We start from the raw sequence: 22,469 nt of genomic DNA on the forward strand, positions 1-22,469 counted from the left end.
GAGTATCAGGAACAGGAAACCGGGTACTTCCCAGAGCCACAAAATGGTCCATGTTTTGGTGAATTTGATCACTACTCAAGTTGTGGCTGGGAAGATCAAAACCAAAGAGATTTCACTTATTCACACCCCATTCATCAAGAGCCATCACCTCTGAATTATCCAACCTCACCTCCTAGTTTTACATATCCAAATTCTTCATCACTTGAGCATTTCTCAGCACAAAATTTCTTCTCAAATTCATACAATTCATTTCACTATCCACAAGACTTATTCCACTACACACAAGAGTCATACCACTACCAACACTCCAACCAAAGACTCTATCAGCCCACACAAAACACATACTCCCAGCCACCATATCACAGCCAAGATAATCAACCTCATCAACCCAATCCGAACCAACAATTTCAAGATCAATTAAACAGGATAGAAGGAATGATTGCAACTATGGGCAGAGATGTGGCCGATTTGAAAAGCTTTAAGGAAGAAGTGATATCCAACTTACAAAATCATGGTGCTGCCATTCAAAAGCTAGAAGCACAAATTGGATATCTATCAAAGCAAATCCCTACCCACAATTCTTCTAGTGATACCATGGCAAACCCAAGGGAGGAATCAGAAGAACAAGAAAGGGAGAAAGTCAATCAAGGGAGATCACACTCCAATGACACAGAGAGTTGCAAAGAGGAAGGGTTCATTGAACCACAAATTCAGGAAGCTTTTGATGAACAGGATACTCCAACTGTCCAACAACAACCAAGTTCTGAGATCAAGGATGTGAAGGCAGTAGAAACAAGCACCAAAATGAGGATTGTGACCGAGAAACAAAGGATCATATCCATGAAGAAGAGAAGGTCGAAGAACAATCCAACTCCTGAGCCAACAAGCAAGTTCACTCAAGCCAATCACAAGGGAAAGCTTGCTGGAAAGAAGCATTCACAACAAGGGGCACTAACTAGCTCCTTTATCCACTTGAAGTCATTCCTCTTAACAAACTGGAAGAAGAGGAAGAAAGTCAGGAACAACATGTCAAGCTAATGACGTTAAAGAAGCGCTTGTTGGGAGGCAACCCAACCAAAGGTAGTTTTTCTTTTCTAGTTATTTCAATAAAAGAGTTAAGTAGATTTATCTGTATTGCAAGGAGCTAAGTTTGGTGTTGCACACCAAAACAATTCAAGGGTGAATGTGAGATTCTAAGTTTGGTGTTCCACCAAAAAAACTTCATTAAAAGCACATTTCTACCTCAGCATGACTAGTCACTAGCTCCAACCAATCAGGGAAACTACTTAAACAATAGTTTAATTTCTAGTTCATAGTTTCTTTTTCTAGTTCATAGTTATTTTCTTAATAAAAGCACATGAGGTTTTCTGCATATGATCCCAATTGCTGCATATGGCAAGGAACTAAGTTTCGTGTTCACACACCAATCTAAGTTCAGAGGCCTACAAACATCCATGCATGCTAACTAATTCTCAAAGTGCTTGGGGAACAAGCAACTTCTAATAGCTTTGCAGGAAGACAATCAATCTCATGGAAGGAATATACATCATCATCAAAGAGAACACCAAGGCTAGGAAGGATGATAAACAACAAAGAAGATGCTAAAAGGTTGTATTGTCACTTAATTGCTTGTACTTTGAATTGCTGATATTTGAAGTTTGCATGCACCCTTGCTTTAAGTTTGAGTCATTGCAGTTTTTGTTTGTCTGTTTGTTTAATTTTCAAATAAGTGATAGTCTAAGTGTCTGGATAACTTCATCTTCTTAAACAAATGCTTGCCATGCTTGTTCTGTTTCCATAAAATAAAAGAAATGTTTGAACAAAAGTAACTCAATTCCATTTGGTAAGAAATCAAATAAGATTAAGTGGTGGTATACATGTTTGATTGAATAGTCAGCTCACTAAGAAATAAAGTTAGAATTGTCACTTTTAGTGGAAATTAGGATGCTGTCTATGGATCTTGATGAATAAATGTCTTTGGCCATGAAAAAGAAAGAAAAAGAAGAAGAAAAAGCCACTGAAAAAGGGCAACCAAAAAGCAAAAAAATTGAGAAAATAAGCTAGGCACCAATGGTTTGAACTTCTGAGACAAATGCCTGTGGTGTTTATGTATTAAGGATATGCTTGGATGAATAAGTTCTGAGGAGTGTTTCAACACTTGGTAACTTGGGTTAACTAACCCGGGATTATCAACCAAAAGTCCATTATCAAGAGCAACCTAAATACAAAACATTTAGTCACACAAAGAGGTGCTGGGCACCAATGTCTCAAGAAGAAATGTGAACTAAAATGCCTGTAGTGGATATGTGTAGTGCACTAATAAGAAAAAGAAAATGCCAAAGGCTTGAGCAACACATGACACTGAGCAACAAGGAGCAAATAAGCTCAAAGAAAAAGAAAAACAAAGAAAAGAAACTTGCCAAGGATATGTGAATAACAAGAGGCCATAAGCAGTGTTTTAGTGGAAACATAAAAAGTGACATTCTTACCTAAGAAACAATAAAGTGATGCTGCAACAACTTTCTGCATGAACACCCCATTAATCAATGTCAATTACTTACTGATATGGCTAATGAATTTACTTTCTGTTTCATTCTTTCTTCTCAATAATTCAGAACTTGCTTGGGGACAAGCAAGGATTAAGTTTGGTGTTGTGATGCCAAGGCATCTTAGGCTAGTTTCACTAGCCTTTTTCTTTTAATTTTAGTTGTTTTATGCATTTTCTTGAGCCTTAAGTAATCATTTGGGCCAAATAGTCATGCTTGTCTTAAATCATTCAACATGAAGATTTTGATGCAAATTCCATGAGTTTTTAGTTATATTACTTGAATGCTATGAATGGAAGATTTCTCATGAAATTTTGCAAGACTTTGATGTAATTGTTTGGATGATATCAGGGAAGAAGAGGCTAGGCAAGGAAGCAACAAAATCAATAAAGGAAGCTTGAATATCACATGTGGAGTTTAAGTTCCAGTTTAAGCTTAAACTGGAACTTAAACTACCAAGCCATATAATGCTGGAATTGAAGTTTAACCTCCAGTTTAACCTTAAACTGGAGGTTAAACGCCAGAAGTGAGAATCTCACCAGGGGAGCATTTCCATGTTTAACCTCCAGTTTAACCTTAAAACTGGAGGTTAAACGCCAGAAGTAAGAAAGGCACCAGGAGCATTCCACGTTTAAGCTCCAGTTTAACCTTAAACTGGAGCTTAAACGTGTTCGACTATTTTTCTCCTCCAGGGTTGCTTTCTCATTTCCACGTTTAAGCTTCAGTTTAACCTTAAACTGAAGCTTAAACGTGCTCGAGCTTGTGCCTCCAGGGAGTGCCAGCGTTTAAGCTCCAGTTTAAGCTTAAACTGGAGCTTAAACGTGTTATATGGAACAGCTTGACCATGCCTTCTTCAAACATAAATAACTTGAGCTACAAAACTCCAAATGAGGTGATTCAAAATGCATTGGAAAGAAGACATCTAGAGCTTTCCAAGCATATATGGCATGCATGGTGGATACTAAAAATTGAGGGAGAAAACAGCCCCGTAATGTGCATAGAAGAGCATAGTACCAACATGCAATCAGGCCAGCTGACCTCTTCACCTTCCATGGAGTATAACTCGAGTTGTAGAAATCCAATTGAGGTGCTTCCAGTTGCGTTAGAAAGCTGACATCCATAGCTTTCCAACGAGGTATAATAGTCTATATTTGGCATCAAATTGGCAAGGTTGACAAGAGAACAAAGTGACGACTCAAGAAAGGGGGGTGCAACGTTTGAGTGTAGTTTAATGGATCATTATCCTTTTTGGATCAATTATGTCACTCTACCCTTCAAGCAAGCAAGGCCCATCAACAACACCAAATCAAGGCCACAAGAATCATCTAGAATAGTTTATTTTCATTTGATTGTAATTTGCTTTGAATTTCATTTTCATTTTGTAATTTAGGGAGCCTATTTAAAGGCCTTAGTTCCTGCATTTGAAGGGGACAGGAGAAAAGGGGAATCCAGCCCCTGAGGGGGCATCGGGGAACTTTGGATCATTTTCTTGAGTTTTGTAATTGAATTCAGAGCTATGACTCACTAAACCCCTTTCATTGGGTTAGGGAGCTCTATTGTAATTCAATGAATCAATAATAGTTTATTCTTCTTCTTCAATCTTTTCTCTTGAATTTTGTTAGAAAGCTTCTCGATCTAATTCCATTGGTTAGTTGTCTTGGGAAAGAGACTATCCATAATTGGAATCCTTCGGAACCTTGGGAAAGGAATGGAGGATTCATGCTAGAGAAGCTTTCTCACAGTGAATTGGATTGGGATTTGGATGGATATTGTGACATGTAATCCTACCAAATTGTGGTTCATGAAACTGTGTGGTATAATCAGTGATCGAGCATCATCTCTTCTTACAAACATTTAAACCAAGGGATTGGGAATTTGTTTGTTTTTAGAGAGAATTGGTGAGCCAAGGGATTGGGATCCAATCATATAAGATTGCCAAGCAAAATTCAATGAACGCATTGGTTGAGGAAGAGATAAACATGTTTTGATTCGGAGATCTCAATATCTCCTAAAACCCAATGAATTCCCCATCTCCGATTTCCACTTTCTCTTTACATTCTGCAATTAAATTCATGCAATCACCCCCATCCCTTTTAATTTCAGCAATTTAGCTTCTCGCTCTTTAATTCATGCAATTTTACATTCCGCAATTCTCATCTAAATCTTGATTCCGCTCAACTAGAACATACTTCTAATCCGAATTGCTCACTCAACCAATCCTTGTGGGATTCGACCTCACTCTATTGTGAGTTTTTACTTGACGATAACCGGTGCACTTGCCGGAAGGAATTTTGCCGATCGTGCAATTTCCTAAATCGTGGCATAACAAGTTTATGCGCATCAGTGATACAACCAGAAACTTCATCCAAGGTCCTTCCAAGTAGACGACCTTGTGCTTAGAAGAACCGAACAGGCTAGAAAACCGTCAAGCCATGCAAACTAGCAGCTAACTGGGAGGGCCCTTTCTGAATTATTGAGGTCATTGATAACGGAGCCTACCAACTACAAACCCTAGATGGTAATATTATATCTAACACTTGGAATGAATCATCTTTAAAGTTATACTATAGTTAAAAGTCAGGGACAGGCAAGTACTCTTTTTCCTACTGCCAAGATTTTACCCAAAAACGGGTTTTGCTTGGAGAGGTTTTAACGAGACTGGCCTACCTGCACCTTTGTAATCAAAGGTCCAACAATTTTTTAATCCATTCTATTTAAACTATGGACATATTTACTTTCTTTTCACAACTTTGGCTATTACCGTGCTGCATTTCATTCCGAATCCTATCAATCGGAACTCGCCGATCAAAACTAAGCAAACTACATTACGAATCCGATTAATCAGAATTAGCCAGTCAAATAAATGCCTGTACTCTATTCGAAATCAGAGTTATCGGACCTTATAGATAAATCAAATAAACAAATTTTATCCCGAATCCGAATATTCAGACTTCACCGATCATAAAACAATTACCGATCAAATCAGATAAACCGATCTTTACATCTGTATCTCTCATAGATATAGCAAATCAGTTCTTCACAACCTTCTATAACTGACAAACACTGAACAAACAACCAGCTGCCTTCCCCAAACACAATTGGCTAACCATCACTCCATTCCAACCATTCAACCAATATTCAAAAATTTCAAAAAGGATCTCAGCAGTCATAACATACTCACAACTAATCCAACATGCCCGGAAATATCAAAAGGTACAAACTCAAAATTACCTATTTATCAAAATATGTACTGCCTATTCTTTTTTATCAGAAAAGGCATATACAAAAAACATTCAAATGTTCACAAAAGAGCAAGCCAGTACAACACAGAACTAACAGTTCATAACAACAAATGCAATAGCAGAAACATATAAATTAAGCCAGCAATCATGATTCAACATTTTCATCCTCCTCCTCAAAAACTCCATCATCTTCCACCATGACTTTATCTCTAATGATTTTTCCCGGATCCATCTGAGAAAAATCAGCATCAGGAACCAGAAACTTTGCCTGTAGCGAAGCCCTTTCAAAACCTTCAACGAAGGAGTCCAATATTTTCGTTGCCTTAATTTTCTCGAACTCCTTTAATTTTGCTGTTACTTCAACCACATGAGCAGTCATAGAAGAAAGTTTGGCCTCCTTCTTCTTCAAATCCTCAACCTCTTTGGAATAGTTTTCTTTCATCAACTTCAAATCTTTCTCACTCTTTGACAACTTCGCCTCCAACTCAACAACCTTTGCATTCTTTACGCCGAGCTCTTCCTTCATTACTAAGAATGACTTCTGATCGGACAGCTTGCGATGCTTCTTTTCTTAGCTTGGACCAAGGCTTGCCAAACGGAGACCAATAACCTTTACCAAAACAAACAAACAGCATCACACTAACCACTTATATCAAACATATAAAATGATCAAACCCAGTTTACTTTACCTGCATATATTGGTCGATCACAGTGTCATCAACTTCCTCGGCCAAAGTCACGTCTACCGACGACTGACAAACTTCGTCGGCAACGGCCATATATGGGAAATCTTTGGCCTACACCGATGACCCATCACTCTGCTCGGCAAGTTCATGTATCCTCTTTTGATTCCCTATAAATTTCTAAAGATCATCTACCGGCATCTCTTCCTCCTCAGAACCCTCAGATAGGTCCACTAGATCGCCCTTCTTTCTTTTCAAAATAACCTTTCTTCTTCTAAGTTTCGGCTAGTCCACCTCACCAGCCCCGACCACTCTATCAGCCTTTGACGTTGAACTCTCCTTCTCAAGGTTTTTGCTCTTCACCCGAGCTCTTAGGGTCGCTGCAGAAACTCCAGGATATTTTCCACCTACCACAAGAAAAATCAAACGGTTATAAGTAATTTTCACTTTTTTAAATGCTTTCCAGGAAAACAGCTCACCTAAGTAATCCACTACAGCTTGCCTATTTTCATCCCACTGCAATAACTCAAACACCGACAACAAGTTCTTCCGATCTATTCCTTCCACCAAATATTCGATAATACACTGATTCCTGGGACATATTGATTCAGGCCCCAGAATACTCTGAGGTTCCGAACACCACCACAAAGGAAATTTCTCCCCCAGCAACTCGTCCATATAAAAAAGGGTCACCCTCCACATTCCTAATCTTTAGATACATCTCTTTAAAGTTTTTGAATGATGACTTGTAAAGCTTAAATACAGCAAACCCTGATGAACTGTTCAAATTCACCCAACCCCCCTTCCAAACACCTTTTGCCTGGAACAGTGAGAAAAACAACTCCACTGTAGGCGCCTCCTCCAAAAATTCTATCAGAATCTCAAACTCACGAAGGAATGCCCAACCATTAGGATGGAGTTGTGAAGGTGCACAGTTTAGTTGTTTCAGCACCTGACACTCGAAATCGCTAAATGGAAGCTTCACTCCCAACTCCTCTAACACACTACTGTACATATAAAAGAACTCAAAACCTTCCCCCCTGTGGAACACCCGATCATTAACAGCACAAGGAAGCAACTCCAATCGCAACCTACACCCACCCCTCACTACTTTACTGATGTCTATCTCCTTCACGGCACATTCGTCCAAAAATAGCAAATGCTTCCTGACATCCTCATTCACCCAATCATGCGACCAGTCAATTTTTTCCTTCTTCTCTTTCTCAAACCCCATTATCAAACAAATAACAGAAAAAAGGGAAAGAAAAACAAGCCAGAAAAAAGAGAAGAAAAATAGAGGTCACAGATGACATAAATAAAACAAGATAATACCTCTCTTGCTCATGTTTTGCTTCAAATTTCTCTGATAAAGCTCAAATAACCTTATGCCAAAATACCCAACCTTTTCAACTCCAAGGTTAAATTCAAAACCCCAAAACTGCTTCCCAATACTTCCAAACGTCACTTCAACTGCCCCAAGAGAAATGATGTGCATTGGGAAGACACACGTCATTAATAAGTATACGCACCAGTTTCTCTCTCTTATTAATATTACTTTATTAACTGTTTAACAAAGCATCTTGAACTGGGGGCTCTAACATCACGTCAAATGCCGAGTTAGGCACCAACTCATCGACCGACTTGTTCATTTAAAATCTCAACCTGCTTCATTAAACACAATTTCCAGGCCAAGCTTCGGGGATATGATCCGACCATTACTAGGCCGATGTCATAACTCGGCATCAAACATCATAACTCGGCATTATGGACCATAACTCGGCAAAAAGCGTTACATTCAGCTCAACGGACTGCCTTCTAAAAGTGAAATGTCCGACCTAACATTACCACCCACTAAATTCTAATAACTGCTATTCAATACTGATGGTAGAAAAATCGTCGGTAAAGAATTTCACAAAAATAATCGCGTTGCAAGTATAGTTCTAAACCGACAATTAAACCTCAATAAAATTTAATTTGTTTGTCACTTAAGCAAACCCAATAAAAATCAACCGAAGTATTTAAACCTCGGGTCGTCTCTCAAGGAATTGCAGGAAAGTGTACTTATAATTGGTTATGAGGAAGTATCTTTTTGGGTTTTTTAAATGTTGAACAAGGAATTTAAATGACATGGAAATAAACTAACAATTAAGAAAAGTCTTAGCAAGGATTGACAATTGGAATTCCTATCCACCATTATCATAGTCACTTGTAATGGTAATTACCTTTTACTATCACTTAGTTAACCTCTAACAATTGAAGGTAAGTCAAGTGAGAAAATCAACTTGAATTCACAAGTCCTAATAAAAAACTAGAGTTAGTGAAGTTCAAGCCAACTAGCTAGTTTCAATCACCAACCAACAAGAGACTTTGATGATTCAAGAGTCTCCAATTAATCAATTCAAGATAAGAATATAAAAATCTAACTTAAAACCCTCCCAAGTATTTTATCAAACACTTGGAAGGCACAACATAAAAAAACATAGAAAACTAGCAAAGAATATTAAATTCAAACAACCAATTACAAACATTAATAATAACAAACGAAGAAATGAGCAATAAACATGGAATACCACAAATTGCATTAAAAAGGGAAATCAAATCTAACATGAGAATTCATAAACTAAATTGGCAACATAAAGTAATCAACAAAGGAAATAAATAAACTAGAATGCTAGAACAATTAAAAGTGGAAGAGAAACTAAATTGAAAATAAGATAGAATTCAGAATTTGAAAAGGAATAAAACTAAGAACCCTAAAACCTAAAGAGAGGAGAGAGCTTTTCTCTTTAGAAAACTACATCTAAAACCTCATGTGTGAATAATGAGATGTGTCCAATTGATTCCTTCACTCTGCAGTCTCTAATCAGTGTTTTTGGGCTTGAAACTGGGGCAAAAACAGCCCAAAAATTGTCCCCAGCGTTTTCTGATACGTGCAGCACGTGGCTCTTTTCCCAACCTCAGCTATTATTTTGCACATTTTCACAGGAATATGCAACACCCAATTCTCAAACCAAACAAACCCAACTTTCCCACACTTAAATCATGAATACTCTTACTGGTCTAAGCTAACAAATGATTCAAATTAGGAACATTATTATTTTCCTCTTAGAGTTAGGGATGAGCTAAAGTAAAGAATAAATGGGGTTAAAAGGCTCAACATTGGTTTACAAAGGATAATGAAAAGGTTAAGGCCATATGGGTATGTTAGCTCAGTGAAACAATGCCTCAATCATGTTAGTGCATACATACATCAAACAATGGAAATATAGAATTAAGCAAGACAAAGATCACAATTTTAGAGAGAATAACACACACCAAAAATAAAATATTAGTTGATAAAATGCAACCAATCTAATAGGCTCAAAATCTCACTGGTTTTGTGTGTTCGAGCTCTAAACCATGTTCCAATATAATAATTTTTCAAACAAGTTCAATAAAAGTTTTAATTCAAATTAGTGAAATGCTATAAAAAATTTCTTGAAAAAGAATTCATCACTTCAACTAAGTAATGGTAAAATATGCACAAAATCAAACAAACATGCAATCAAACATGCAAATGCAACAACTAACAAATTAAACATTGGTGTTGAAAAAGGAAGTAACTAACCCACGGAAGTCGGTATCGACCTCCCCACACTTAAAGATTGCACCATCCTCAGTGCATACTAAGATATGCAAGTCGGCGGGTGGCTCCAACAGATGCGTTTTCTCCAAAGAATGTGCGTAGGAACTTGTTTGTCGCCCCATGTAAAAGTCTTATGTTTTCTTTCTTGATGGCCATCCTGAAAGAAGAGAAAAGGGAAGAAAAGTAACCCAGAAATAAAAATAAAAAACAAATAGAATATGGGTGGGTTGATGCCAAATAATGAGGGTCTCAACTACCTGGTAGCTACAACATGCAAGTGAGAAAGCAATATAGGCGAATGGCATATCAATAGTGCAAGAATTGTAATAATGGGGAAGAGATAGTGGGTCATGAAAGACAATATAAATTCATGTCAATGCAAAAGGAATACAAGTATCATAAAAGATTAGCATTGACTTAAATAATATCACTCAATCAGAATAAAACGAGTCATGAAGTACCAGAATAATGTAAGATATATTCAACAGTTGAGCAAGAAATTCAACACCGAAGAAAAAAAGTATCAAATTTAGAAAAGAAAATGAAAACATGCACAAAATTAAAATGCCATGAGTGAAAGTATGCAAATGCAATAAGGAGAATAGAATGAAAGAGAATAAGGGTGAGAAGTCAAAGGAATGAAGAAGAAGAAAGTAAGGAAGGAGGAAGAAAGAAGGAGAAAGGAGAGAAGAAAGAATTAAGAATTGAAGAATAGGGCACGACGTGTGCGCATACATCACGCGTGCGTGTGAAAATGGAAACGGCCATGCGACGCGTAAGCGTCTCCCACGCGTGTGCGTGGATGGTGAAAAATGCATTCTGACGCGTGAGCGTCGGTCACGTGTACGCTTGACTACTCGCGTGACTCCAGCACCATGGCCGCATAACTCTCTGTTCAATTCACTCTTTCAAGCCAATTTGCTTGCCCACGCGTACGCATTGCTGACGCTTACACGTGGATTGAAAAATTTGCAGGGGACGCGTATGCGTGAGGCACGCGTACGCGTGGAGTGGCCTGTGCGCCAGGCACCCCTCCCACTCGGCTCTCGCGCAACTCTCTGTTCATTTTTAATATGTTGCGCATACACATACGACGCGTGCGCGTCGTAGACGTTTGTGCGTCGATTCCCTCTCTTTTTTTTTATGCAAAATAAAAGTAAATATGCAGAACTGGAAATCAAGAATGATAGAAATAAATTAAAACTAATAAAAAGAAGGATCATACCATGGTGGGTTGTTTCCCACTTAGCACTTTTAGTTATTGTCCTTAAGTTGGACATTTGGTGAGCTCCTTGTCATGGTCGCTTGTGCTTGAACTCATCTTGAAACTACCACCAACGCTTGGACTTCCAATAAGCTCTATCAATACCAATTTCCCAAGTTTTAATGGAGTTCTTCACAAGCTTTGAGCTCCCAAAATTGATCCTCATATATTCCCGAATCCCAAATCTTGTTTCTACATCCGTCTTGAAGTGGATCACCATTGTCCCAACCGGGTGGCAAGCAGTCCGAAATCTCAATGTAGTACCAAACTCTTCTCTTAGATTCAACCAAATATTCACTAGTTCGACCCTTGCATCTAGCGCTTGAAGTATCAATCTTGATGAGCCTTGATTTGAAACTCCAACCACTAAACATCCTTCTCTTACGCTTAATGCCACATAGCTTCCTAAATTGACCATCGTTTTCAAGAATACCATACTCAAGTGGGATAGGAAGAAGAATAGAGATAAGTTTTACCCACACAAATGAAGGAGTAGATGGCATCCTAGGTAGAGAAATTTCCAACGATCTTGACAAAGCATGTTTAACTCCTGTCCACCCTTTCCAAAGGACTTCCACTTCCTCATCATTCTCAAACTCACTCAGAGAAGGCTCTTCATACCCACGGAGTTCATTTGCGGATGTAGCTTCATCACTAGGAAGACTTGATTCATGATCATCATCACCAAGGGAACTTACTTCTTGATCTATCCCATCCAACTTTTCATAAGGAATATGCCATGGAGGTTGTGCACTAGCCTCCTTGACATCAATTTCAATCTTCTTGGAGGAATACTCTACAACTCTAGATTCCCATGGAGGTTCGACATCTCCTAAGTCTTCAACCACTTCTTCCTCTTCAACTATTACGGCTTCCTCCACTTGTTACTATACAAAGTCACGTTCCTCATTGTCCACCAGAGTTTCTAGTGTCTCCTTCATGCTACGCTCTTCTATTGATTCTCCACATGTAGCTATGGGAGTACTTTGAGTGTCGAAGCGTAGAGAGGCTAAATTACCTACTACCTCGGTCAAGGTAGCTATGAACTCTTGTGTCGTCCTTTGCATCTCTCTTTGCTCTTGAAGAAGAATGCTTAGAGTGTCATCCATTGGAGATTGGGGTGGATATGAGGGTTCATTGCTTGGGAGGAAAGGTTCATGATATGAGGGTGGTTCATTATAATAAGGGTGTGGTTGTTCAACACTCTCCATCTTTTCCACTTGTTGCACAACACACTTCAATTCCTTGTTCTCACATGGGTCAAACTTTTGACAGATGGTTGCTTGAAGTCGATCCATTGCTTCCTTGAGATGATCCTTTGACTCTTGTTCCGCTTGGCTAACATAATTAGGATCATATGGCTCTTGGATTGATGGATATGGACATGGTGTATATGGAGGTGGTGGTTCTTGGGAGTAATTGTATCGGAATTGGAGTGGTTCTATATATGGTTCATATGGTTCATAAGGTGGTTGGTATGGTGGATAAGGGTTAGGATCATATGAGGGTGTTTGGTAGTAGGTGGCTTGTGAGTATGGTAGTTCAAAGCTATGTTGAGGAGGGGGTTCATAGGCATATGGTGGGACTGGGGCTTGTTGGTAACTACAAGAGAGTCTACCATATCCATTGGATTAATATGCACCTTGCAATGGTTCTTGCTCATAGAAAGTGAGTGGAGGTTGTTGCCAATAGGGTTGATCAAATCCTTGTGGCTCCTCCCATCTTTGATTGTCCCAACCTTGATGCATGTTCTCATTATAGCTTCCATTCCCTACAACATAATTTAAACCCAACTCGTAGCCAAAGGGATGAGAATTCATAGTAGTAAGAGAAATAAAAACTAATAAAAATAGGCAACAAAGTCCTAAAACTAACAAAAACTAACAAATAAGCAAAAGGCAAATATGTACAATAACCAATAATAAGGCACACGTTTGCAATTCCCCGGCAACGGCGCCAAAAATTTGATGGTGGAAAAATCGTCGGTAAAGAATTTCACAAAAAAAAAATCGCGTTGCAAGTATAGTTCTAAACCGACAGTTAAACCTCAATCAAATTTAATTTGTTTGTCACTTAAGCAAACCCAATAAAAATCAACCGAAGTATTTAAACCTCGAGTTGTCTCTCAAGGAATTGCAGGGAAGTGTACTTATAATTGGTTATGAGGAAGTATCTTTTTAGGTTTTTTAAATGTTGAACAAGGAATTTAAATGACACGAAAACAAACTAACAATTAAGAAAAGTCTTAGCAAGGATTGATAATTGAAATTCCTATCCCCATTATCATAATCACTTGTAATGGTAATTGCCTTTTACTATCACTTAGTTAACCTCTAATAATTGAAGGTAAGTCAAGTGAGAAAATCAACTTGAATTCACAAGTCCTAATCAAAGACTAGAGTTAGTGAAGTTCAAGTCAACTAGCTAGTTTTAATCACCAACCAACAAGAGACTTTGATGATTCAAGAGTCTCCAATTAATCAATTCAAGATAAGAATATAAAAATCTAACTTAAAACCCTCCCAAGTATTTTATCAAACACTTGGAAGGCACAACATAAAAAAACATAGAAAACTAGCAAAGAATATTAAATTCAAACAACCAATTACAAACATTAATAATAACAAACGAAGAAATGAGCAATAAATATGGAATACCACAAATTGCATTAAAAAAGGAAATCAAATCTAACATGAGAATTCATAAACTAAATTGGCAACATAAAGTAATCAACAAAGGAAATAAATAAACTAGAATGCTAGAACAATTAAAAGTGGAAGAGAAACTAAATTGAAAATAAGATAGAATTCAGAATTTGAAAAGGAATAAAACTAAGAACCCTAAAACCTAAAGAGAGGAGAGAGCTTTTCTCTTTAGAAAACTACATCTAAAACCTCATGTGTGAATAATGAGATGTGTCCAATTGATTCCTTCACTCTGCAGTCTCTAATCAGTGTTTTTGGGCTTGAAACTGGGGCAAAAACAGCCCAAAAATTGTCCCCAGCGTTTTCTGATACATGCAGCACATGGCTCTGTCACGCGTACGCGTCGCCCACACGTACGCATCGCCCACACGTACGCGTCGCTGAACTTTCGCAAGGTCACGCGTACGGGTGATCCACGCGTGCACGTTGCCTAACTACATGGAAACTATGGCAAATTGCATATCATTTTGAAGTCCCGGATGTTAGCTTTCCAAAGCAACTAGAACCGACTCATTCAAACCTCTGTAGCTCAAGTTATGATCGATTTAGTACGAAGAGGTCAGGCTTGACAACTTAGCAATTCCTTCAATTTCTTGTATTCCTTCCACTTTTGCATGCTTCCTTTCCATCCTCTAAGCCATTCATGCCTTGTAAATCCTGAAAACACTTAACAAACATATCACGGCATCGAATGGTAATAAGAGGGGATTAAAATTAGCAAATTTAAGATAAAAGAAGCATGTTTTCAATTATGGTACAAAATTAGAAAGGAAAATGTAAAACATGCGAATTCTATGAATAAGTGTGAGAATAGTGGATAAAAATCTACTAAATTAAGCACAAGATAAACCCTAAAAATGGGGTTTATCAAATACCACGACCAACAAAAGTATAATCAACCTACTTTTCTTCACATATAAAGGTATGGCATTCTACTCCAAGGATATACATTGAATTCTCAATACTAACTTAAACTTCAGAGCGCATTTGCAGGTGCACTCTCCCCCTTTTTTGTTCGTACTCTGCACGATTGGACATCTCCCTCCAGATATCCATACAGAAATAAATACAATGTAAATTAATAAATACACTGTACATTATATATTTTGATCATTAAAATAATTAAATTATTTATTTAAAAAAATTGCCCTAAGAAAAAGGTAGTAACTAAGGACAAAATTAATTTATAAAATCCGATTCCGTCATTCCGAACCTCGCCTTATATACGGAAGTGTACATTTCGTCATTTCCTAATCTTTCTTTGTTTTTCTCTCTGTAATTTTTATCCAATTTAATGTTAAAATTCAATTAAAAAAAAAAAACATTATAATTTGAAGGCGTTGTATTAGTAAATACTAAGGACAAACTTCACTAATAAATTAAATCCAAACCTCGTCTTATTATATTCGGAGATATCAACACATGTCAATCTTTCTTTGTTTCTCTCTTGTGATTTCGATCTAATTTGCTAAAATTTTGATTTTAAAAAATAATTTTCTAAAATTAGTTTTTAAAAATAATTATAGTTATATATAATAAAATAGAAAAATGATTTTAATAAATATGAATGACAAAATTATATTTGATGAAATTGTTTTATATATATATAAAATAAAAAATAAGAATAAATATAAATATTTAATAATATATAAAGTGATATTAAATTTTTTAACTTGAAAAAATGTTCTTTTTAATATATTTTAAGGTTAAAAAAACACACACATATATATATAAATTAAATTATTGTGTACTCTTAAAAACATAATCATAGGGTTAATAATTAAAGATAAAATATAAGTTAAATTGATCATTCCGTTAGTTGAATGATGATGTGATAGGTTAATGCGACGTATCATAAGACGATTAGTTGACGTATCAAATTAGTGACATCCGACATGCCACGTATCATTTAACATGTTATAAATTTATTTATAATTAAATTAGTCACTAAAAATACATATATAAATCATTTTTATACCTAAAATTTTTAAAATTGATCAAATTAATTCTTATATAAATTTTTATAATATTAAATTTGTAATATTTCTTAATCCTATCCATTTTAATTTTATTTTTTTACACTTTAATAAAGAATTTTTCAAATAAAATAATTAAAATAATTAAATTATTACAAAATTAATTTCTCATATGTATTTTTAGATTTTTTATTTTCAAATTCTAATTTTTTGTAGTGAAATTTTTTATATAAATAATTGTATCAAACTATTATTAATTTATTATCTATCTATTATATATTACTATTTTTATAGCTAAAATATGATACATGCATTCTCTTATTGCAAATTTGTAATTAAAACTAATTTTTTTCTCTAAGACTAATGAATTCTTTCCTCCTCTCTTTCCTTTTCTCTATCTCATTTTTCACCCACTCTATATCATTTATATATTATTGTCAATAATTAATTATAAATTTAACAATTAAAATATGTAACATGATATTCTCTAATTGTAATTAAAATTAAAATTAAAATATTAAAATTAAAATTGAAATATAACTATATTATATATTTATATTACTAATTTAACAACCAAAATATGTCATATGACACTCTCTCATTAAAATTAATATAAAATATTTTCTTCTAAAATTAATAAATTTTTTTTCATCCTCTTATTAGGGACAAAAACACTAGTTAGATACTAAAAATTTTAATATTTTAGATTTTACTAAATAAATATAGTATTATTTTAAAAAAATTATATTAAAATATTAAAATTCAAAAAGTGATCCCACAAATTAATTTTTTAATTATTGAGTTCTACCATATAATTAAACAATAATAAAAATTATCATTTTAAAAAATTTAAATTTTAAAATAACTACTATATTATTTAGTGATATTTAAAATATTAAATTTTTAAATATATAATCAATATTTGATAAATTCTTTTAAATAAAAAAATTACACTATAAAAAAAATTATAATTTAAAAATATAAAATTTTAAAAAATAAATAACAAAATAATTTTATAATAATTTAATAATTTTTATTATTTTTTGCAAGAAAATTCTTTTATTAAGATTTAAAAAATAATATTAAAATTAATAATATTAAAAAATATTTTAAATTTAATATTATAAAAAAATAAAAAAATTTATAGAAAGTCTAATTTTTTTGAAATTTCTAAAATTTCTAATATAAAAATGATTTATATTTAAATTTTTTAAAATTATTTTAATTATAAATAATTTTTCTACATATTAAATGACACAAAACCTATCACTAATTTAACACGTTAGCTAACACGTCAGGTAATCGTTCTATAGACAAATTTAAGTATTAACTCGGTAACCATAGTGTCTCCGAGAAAAACTTTACCAAGTCTTCATCTTCATATTTTCGGATTTTCCAATTTCTCCTCTTTTCAATCTTATCTCCTCTTTCTGTAGAAAGACCCTTCAACCTAGGTAAGACCCGATTCATCAAAATTCATATCGCTCAATTTCATCGTCACCATTTTCTGTTCCTATTAGAGGTTTATCACTTCTCTCTACTCTCTTACTAGCTATCTCATGTAGCCGCTTTTTTCTTTTTCTTTTTCTGGTCATGTAATCAAGTCATGAAGCCCTAGTGAAAATGAAAATTTCATGTGCACTTTACTTGGATTAATTAATCGATGATGAGAAGTTTCAACGTTTTAGGCTTCTAAGCTTAGACTTACCACATTTTCTTTTCATTTTCATTGATCATTCCGTGGACTCAACAGTAATTTGAAAAGATCTAATTTGTTTTTAACTTGGCTGTTCGATCTCAGATTTTATTGGTTTTACTGTTTTCTTTACCGCAAGGATGGATGGATTGTAATCTCATTCACGCGAAAATTCAAAGGATTCTTAGATATAGAAATACAAGTAGTCAAGGCTGTCAATATGAGTAATGATGAATTATGATTTTTTTTATAAATCTGTTTAGTGGTATTTACTAAGATCTCTACATTACTTTATGATTCTTTTGCAGAGATTTTGTTCAAAAATGGCGGAAGAGAAGTCAACCATTGCAAAAGATGTCACTGAAGTAAGTCAAATGTTAAACCGCACCTTGCTATCTGTCTCAATAATCAAAACATTTTAGCTTGAAATCTATATGATTGGGAAATGTTGCTAGTTATTTATTTGTTTATTATCACAGTTAATTGGGAAGACTCCGTTGGTGTATCTCAACCATGTTGTCGATGGGTGTGTCGCCCAAATCGCTGCTAAGCTGGAAATGATGGAGCCCTGCTCCAGTGTCAAAGATAGGTATATAGAAATCTTCTTTCTTATATCTGAAAGTGTTGGGCTGCAAATGTATGGTTTTTTAGTCCTTTTATGTTGTTTTGTTGAGGTGACTTAACTTTTAATTTTATAGTGATCTTTGTGTTGTTGAGATTACCGAGCTGTTAATTTTGTAGTCTTTTGTGTTGTTGAGATTGCTTAGTTCAATTTTTGAGGTTCTAATAGGTGATATATTCTAATTGGCATCAAGGAACTTATTGTTGTCCATATATTGTTAATGTTTAAGTTTTTCCTTTGCAGGATAGGATATAGCATGATTGCAGATGCTGAGGAGAAGGGACTAATTCATCCGGGTGAAGTAAGTTTTGGTTTTGACCTTCTTTCCTGCTCTGATATTTCAATTCATTTATCACCGACACTTCATATCGCATAAAAACTTCGTTCTACCCTTTGTTTAGGCTTTATTATATGTAGATGGTAGATTTTATGTAATTCTTTCTGAAATTGATATTTTGTTGCTCTCCAGTTTTAAAATGTTGAAATTGGAGTTTTTCAGTAAATACTCAGTGAATTGATATCAATTTATCAATACACTGCTGCCGTTCAACCATCCTTAGCAATTCGTACTTGGGAAGTTTTTGTTTTGATGTTGGATGAATAAAAGAAGAATTAACAGGCTTGAAATTGTTTTTTGTATTGTAGAGTATCCTCATTGAGCCTACCAGTGGAAATACTGGCATTGGTTTGGCATTCATGGCTGCTGCCAAGGGTTATAAACTTATTATAACCATGCCAGCTTCAATGAGCCTTGAAAGAAGAACCATTCTTCGAGCTTTTGGAGCCGAGTTGGTTCTCACAGATCCAGCAAAAGGTATGAAAGGAGCTGTTTCAAAGGCCGAAGAGATATTAGCAAAGACCCCAAATGCTTATATTCTTCAGCAGTTTGAAAATCCTGCTAACCCAAAGGTAATAATTCTGTCCTTGTATTGTATTCTGAGAATCAATTGGTTGAAGAGAATTAACTAACTAGCTCTCTTCATCCTCTTCAAAGATCCACTATGAAACCACTGGACCAGAGATCTGGAAGGGGTCTGGTGGTAAAGTTGATGCTCTTGTTTCTGGGATTGGGACTGGAGGTACAGTAACGGGTGCTGGGAAATATCTGAAAGAGCAGAACCCTAATATTAAGGTTAGGCTTTTAATTTTCATTCATATTATCAGTTTTATTTTTCTAGTCTATCCGTTGTTTGACTTACACCTATTCTCTTGTTTTTAGCTCTATGGTATCGAACCAGTTGAAAGTCCAGTATTGTCTGGAGGGAAACCTGGTAAGAGTCTTAACTCTTCTGAATTTCATTTTATGCCATTGGTCTCTGTTTCCCAAATAAACATATAGGTGTTTTGACAGTTCTTTGGAGAGTATCGTTGGTCACAGTCTGTATAGAGGGATACATCTTATTGTTGAGTTCTTGTTCATATACTTTGCTTCTCTTATTTTACACTTTAGAAGCATTTTAAACACTTGTAAACTCATGAGCTCATGTATAGCTCAGCATGTGCGCTCCTCTCGTATAAAATAAAAAGAAAATGTTGTACTACTTCCATTTTTTTCTTTGTTGATAAAAAAAATATCATTAAGACCGAGAGAAGAGATGAAACAAGATAGAGGACAAGATTATTAACCTTTTAGTCTACATTCATCTGTATGGTTGTATTGAAACTTATCAAATGCCTTTTCTAGTTATCATTCCCCTGACAAATGCATTGTTTGTGTACAAGGTCCTCATAAGATCCAAGGAATTGGTGCTGGCTTCATCCCTGGTGTTTTGGATGTCAATTTACTTGATGAAGTTATCCAAGTAAGGCATCTATTTTTTAATTTAAATTTAAATAATGTGTGTTTAGTTTGTGTGTGTGTTTGTGTTTTTATGTGTAATAATCTGATGCAACTTTTCCTTGGGAAGACCAGAAGGACCTTAAATCATTGCATAGACAGGGCCAGGAGTTCTGATAATTTGACCTAGCAATGTGATGTGAGAGTCCTGTATACTTTTTTTTTTCACTCGGATTGATGGTGACACATAATATTATTTGTTTTTGTAGATTTCTAGTGAAGAAGCTATTGAAACTGCGAAACTTCTAGCGTTGAAAGAGGGTCTGTTGGTAAGTTCCCCTGAAAGATATTTCAAAGGGGATCCTCCCCCAAATTTGTTTAGATGCTTAGCCTTTTCTACTTGCATGATTTAGAGGGAATATTTTTTAATGTTATTCTGTGTTTTTGATGAACATGAATTGCAGGTGGGGATATCATCTGGTGCTGCTGCAGCTGCTGCAATTAGGATTGCAAAGAGGCCTGAAAATGCTGGAAAACTCATTGTTGTAAGTTTGCACTCGTTCTGTTCATCTTGTATTAAAATGCAGTTATTATAGCTGTCTTTTTAATTGGTTTTCTTGAATCAACCTCCTGGTTTCCTCATTATATTGAATAAGGATTATTAAATATGCCATATTCGAGAACTAACACACTCATCGGGTGCCTGAATAGGTGGTCTTCCCAAGCTTTGGTGAGCGTTATCTTTCGTCTGTGCTCTTTGAATCCGTGAAGCGAGAAACAGAGAACATGGTCTTCGAGCCCTGAACTTCTTAGAAAATTGTGCTTAAATCTGAAGTAGGAGGCTTTGTCAGAGCTTTTCAAGTTGAAGCTTTTGGTTGGCTTTTGATATGCCTTTGCCATATTTATCTGGAACATGATTAGCTCTCCTATTCCTTGTAAATTGACTTCAATTGAATAATGCCGTCTCAGGTGGTGCTTTTGAGATGTTTGAACTCATTCATAAAAGGCAGTGTTACCTCACGGAATTTATCTGTTAACCATCCATATTTATGTTTTGTAGGGGGTTCTTCATAATCTTTAACAAAATGGTTTCAAAAACTAAAATCAGAAAATGCCATTATTTCTTGTATGAATCTCTGTAAATGAGCCTCATCACCATAGACAACTGCGACGGTATCAAATAAGTGTATTTTAGGGATGGCAACGGCATGGGGTGGGGGTGGAGATGTCTCCCCATTTCCCATCTTTGCCCCCAGATTTGTTATTAGTCCCTGTCTTTGACCTTTGTCGTGGGGGAATATTGCCTCCCATTCCTATTTGCTATGGATCCATTTTCCATTTCTCCAATGGTTCTAACTAATTAATTTTTATAAGAATAGAGCTGTAAGTTTTCATCATATACAAAAACGGGAAGATTTTATACAAAAATGCTAAATGGCAGATAGTGACTTCTTTCGAGCCGACACGGTTTTGGGAGGGGGGAGGGGGGTGACGGCGACATTGAGCATAGAGCAGTGGACGAGGGAGTGGCTGTAGAAAAGTTGGATGGAGTACAGATAGCACTAGAGATCTTTGAATTGAAGAATGGTTATACAAATGAGGATTAGTAATTTAGAGTCTCTCTATATGGCATGTGAAATGCTAAAAAACATACATGAGAAATAAACTATTAAGGACAATTAAGTAAATTTATAAATTTTGAGGATTAATAGGGAGCGGGGATCTCCGCACTTGTCCCGGTAGAATTTTACTTCCCATTCCTGTTTCTGCAGAAAAATTTTTTTACGGTTGGATCCCCATTCGAAGCAGTTTTCGTAGGAATCCTTGCGCCTCATGAAATTTTGTCATCCCCATTTTAAATAAATAAAACGGAACATTGAAAAATGAAAGCATTTCAATATAAAATTGACAAACTTATGTATTTAGAGGGAAAAAAATTGAAAAGTAAAGAAAAAAAATTTGAAAAGTAAAGATATTGATAAAATGATAACATGGTAGATTGATTATTATTGACTATAATTTTTATTGTGTATGAGTTTACAATTTTAATTCAATTGTGATTAAATTTTTAGAATGTGTTTCATGGGTTGATTAGTTTGGACTTTTATGGTGTGAGACTGAAAGTAAGGTCGGAGCCTTCTAGAGGTGAGAATAAGAGCATATGCAAAATTTTCTATCTTTTGATAGTTTAGTTCTGCCCCTTATAGGGCCTTGCTAACAAAGCATATGAGTTTCTGTCCATTCTCATCTTCTTGGACCAGGGCTAAGGCTATAGCTTAGCTTGCAACTGCCAAGTAGAGGATGAGCTCTTCTCCAGCAACAGGTCGGGTCAA

At 35.4% G+C, this 22,469-nt stretch overlaps 1 protein-coding gene and 1 pseudogene across 2 annotated transcripts; one reads left to right on the plus strand and one right to left on the minus strand.

The window, feature by feature from the left end:
• Window positions 1-11,424: 11,424 nt before the first annotated feature.
• Window positions 11,425-12,658, minus strand: LOC148544673 (uncharacterized; annotated as a pseudogene).
• Window positions 12,659-17,345: 4,687 nt separating this feature from the next.
• On the plus strand, window positions 17,346-21,156 carry LOC107618016 (cysteine synthase). 2 transcript variants are annotated; one of them, XM_016319937.3, is made up of 11 exons: window positions 17,346-17,495; window positions 18,046-18,102; window positions 18,217-18,326; window positions 18,603-18,660; window positions 19,005-19,268; window positions 19,354-19,491; window positions 19,579-19,630; window positions 20,082-20,161; window positions 20,406-20,465; window positions 20,601-20,681; window positions 20,848-21,156. In XM_016319937.3, exons 2-11 carry the CDS (start codon window positions 18,061-18,063, stop codon window positions 20,938-20,940), a joined length of 978 nt encoding a protein of 325 aa, XP_016175423.1. In that variant the 5' UTR covers window positions 17,346-17,495; window positions 18,046-18,060; the 3' UTR covers window positions 20,941-21,156. The 2 variants fall into 2 exon arrangements, with proteins under 2 accessions (XP_016175423.1, XP_016175424.1); XM_016319938.3 differs by having other exon boundaries at window positions 17,383-17,563.
• Window positions 21,157-22,469: the final 1,313 nt, after the last annotated feature.

Source organism: Arachis ipaensis, chromosome B9 (assembly GCF_059453495.1).
Source record: "Arachis ipaensis isolate K30076 ecotype BB chromosome B9, ASM5945349v1, whole genome shotgun sequence".
In the NCBI taxonomy this organism is placed as follows: Eukaryota; Viridiplantae; Streptophyta; class Magnoliopsida; order Fabales; family Fabaceae; genus Arachis; species Arachis ipaensis.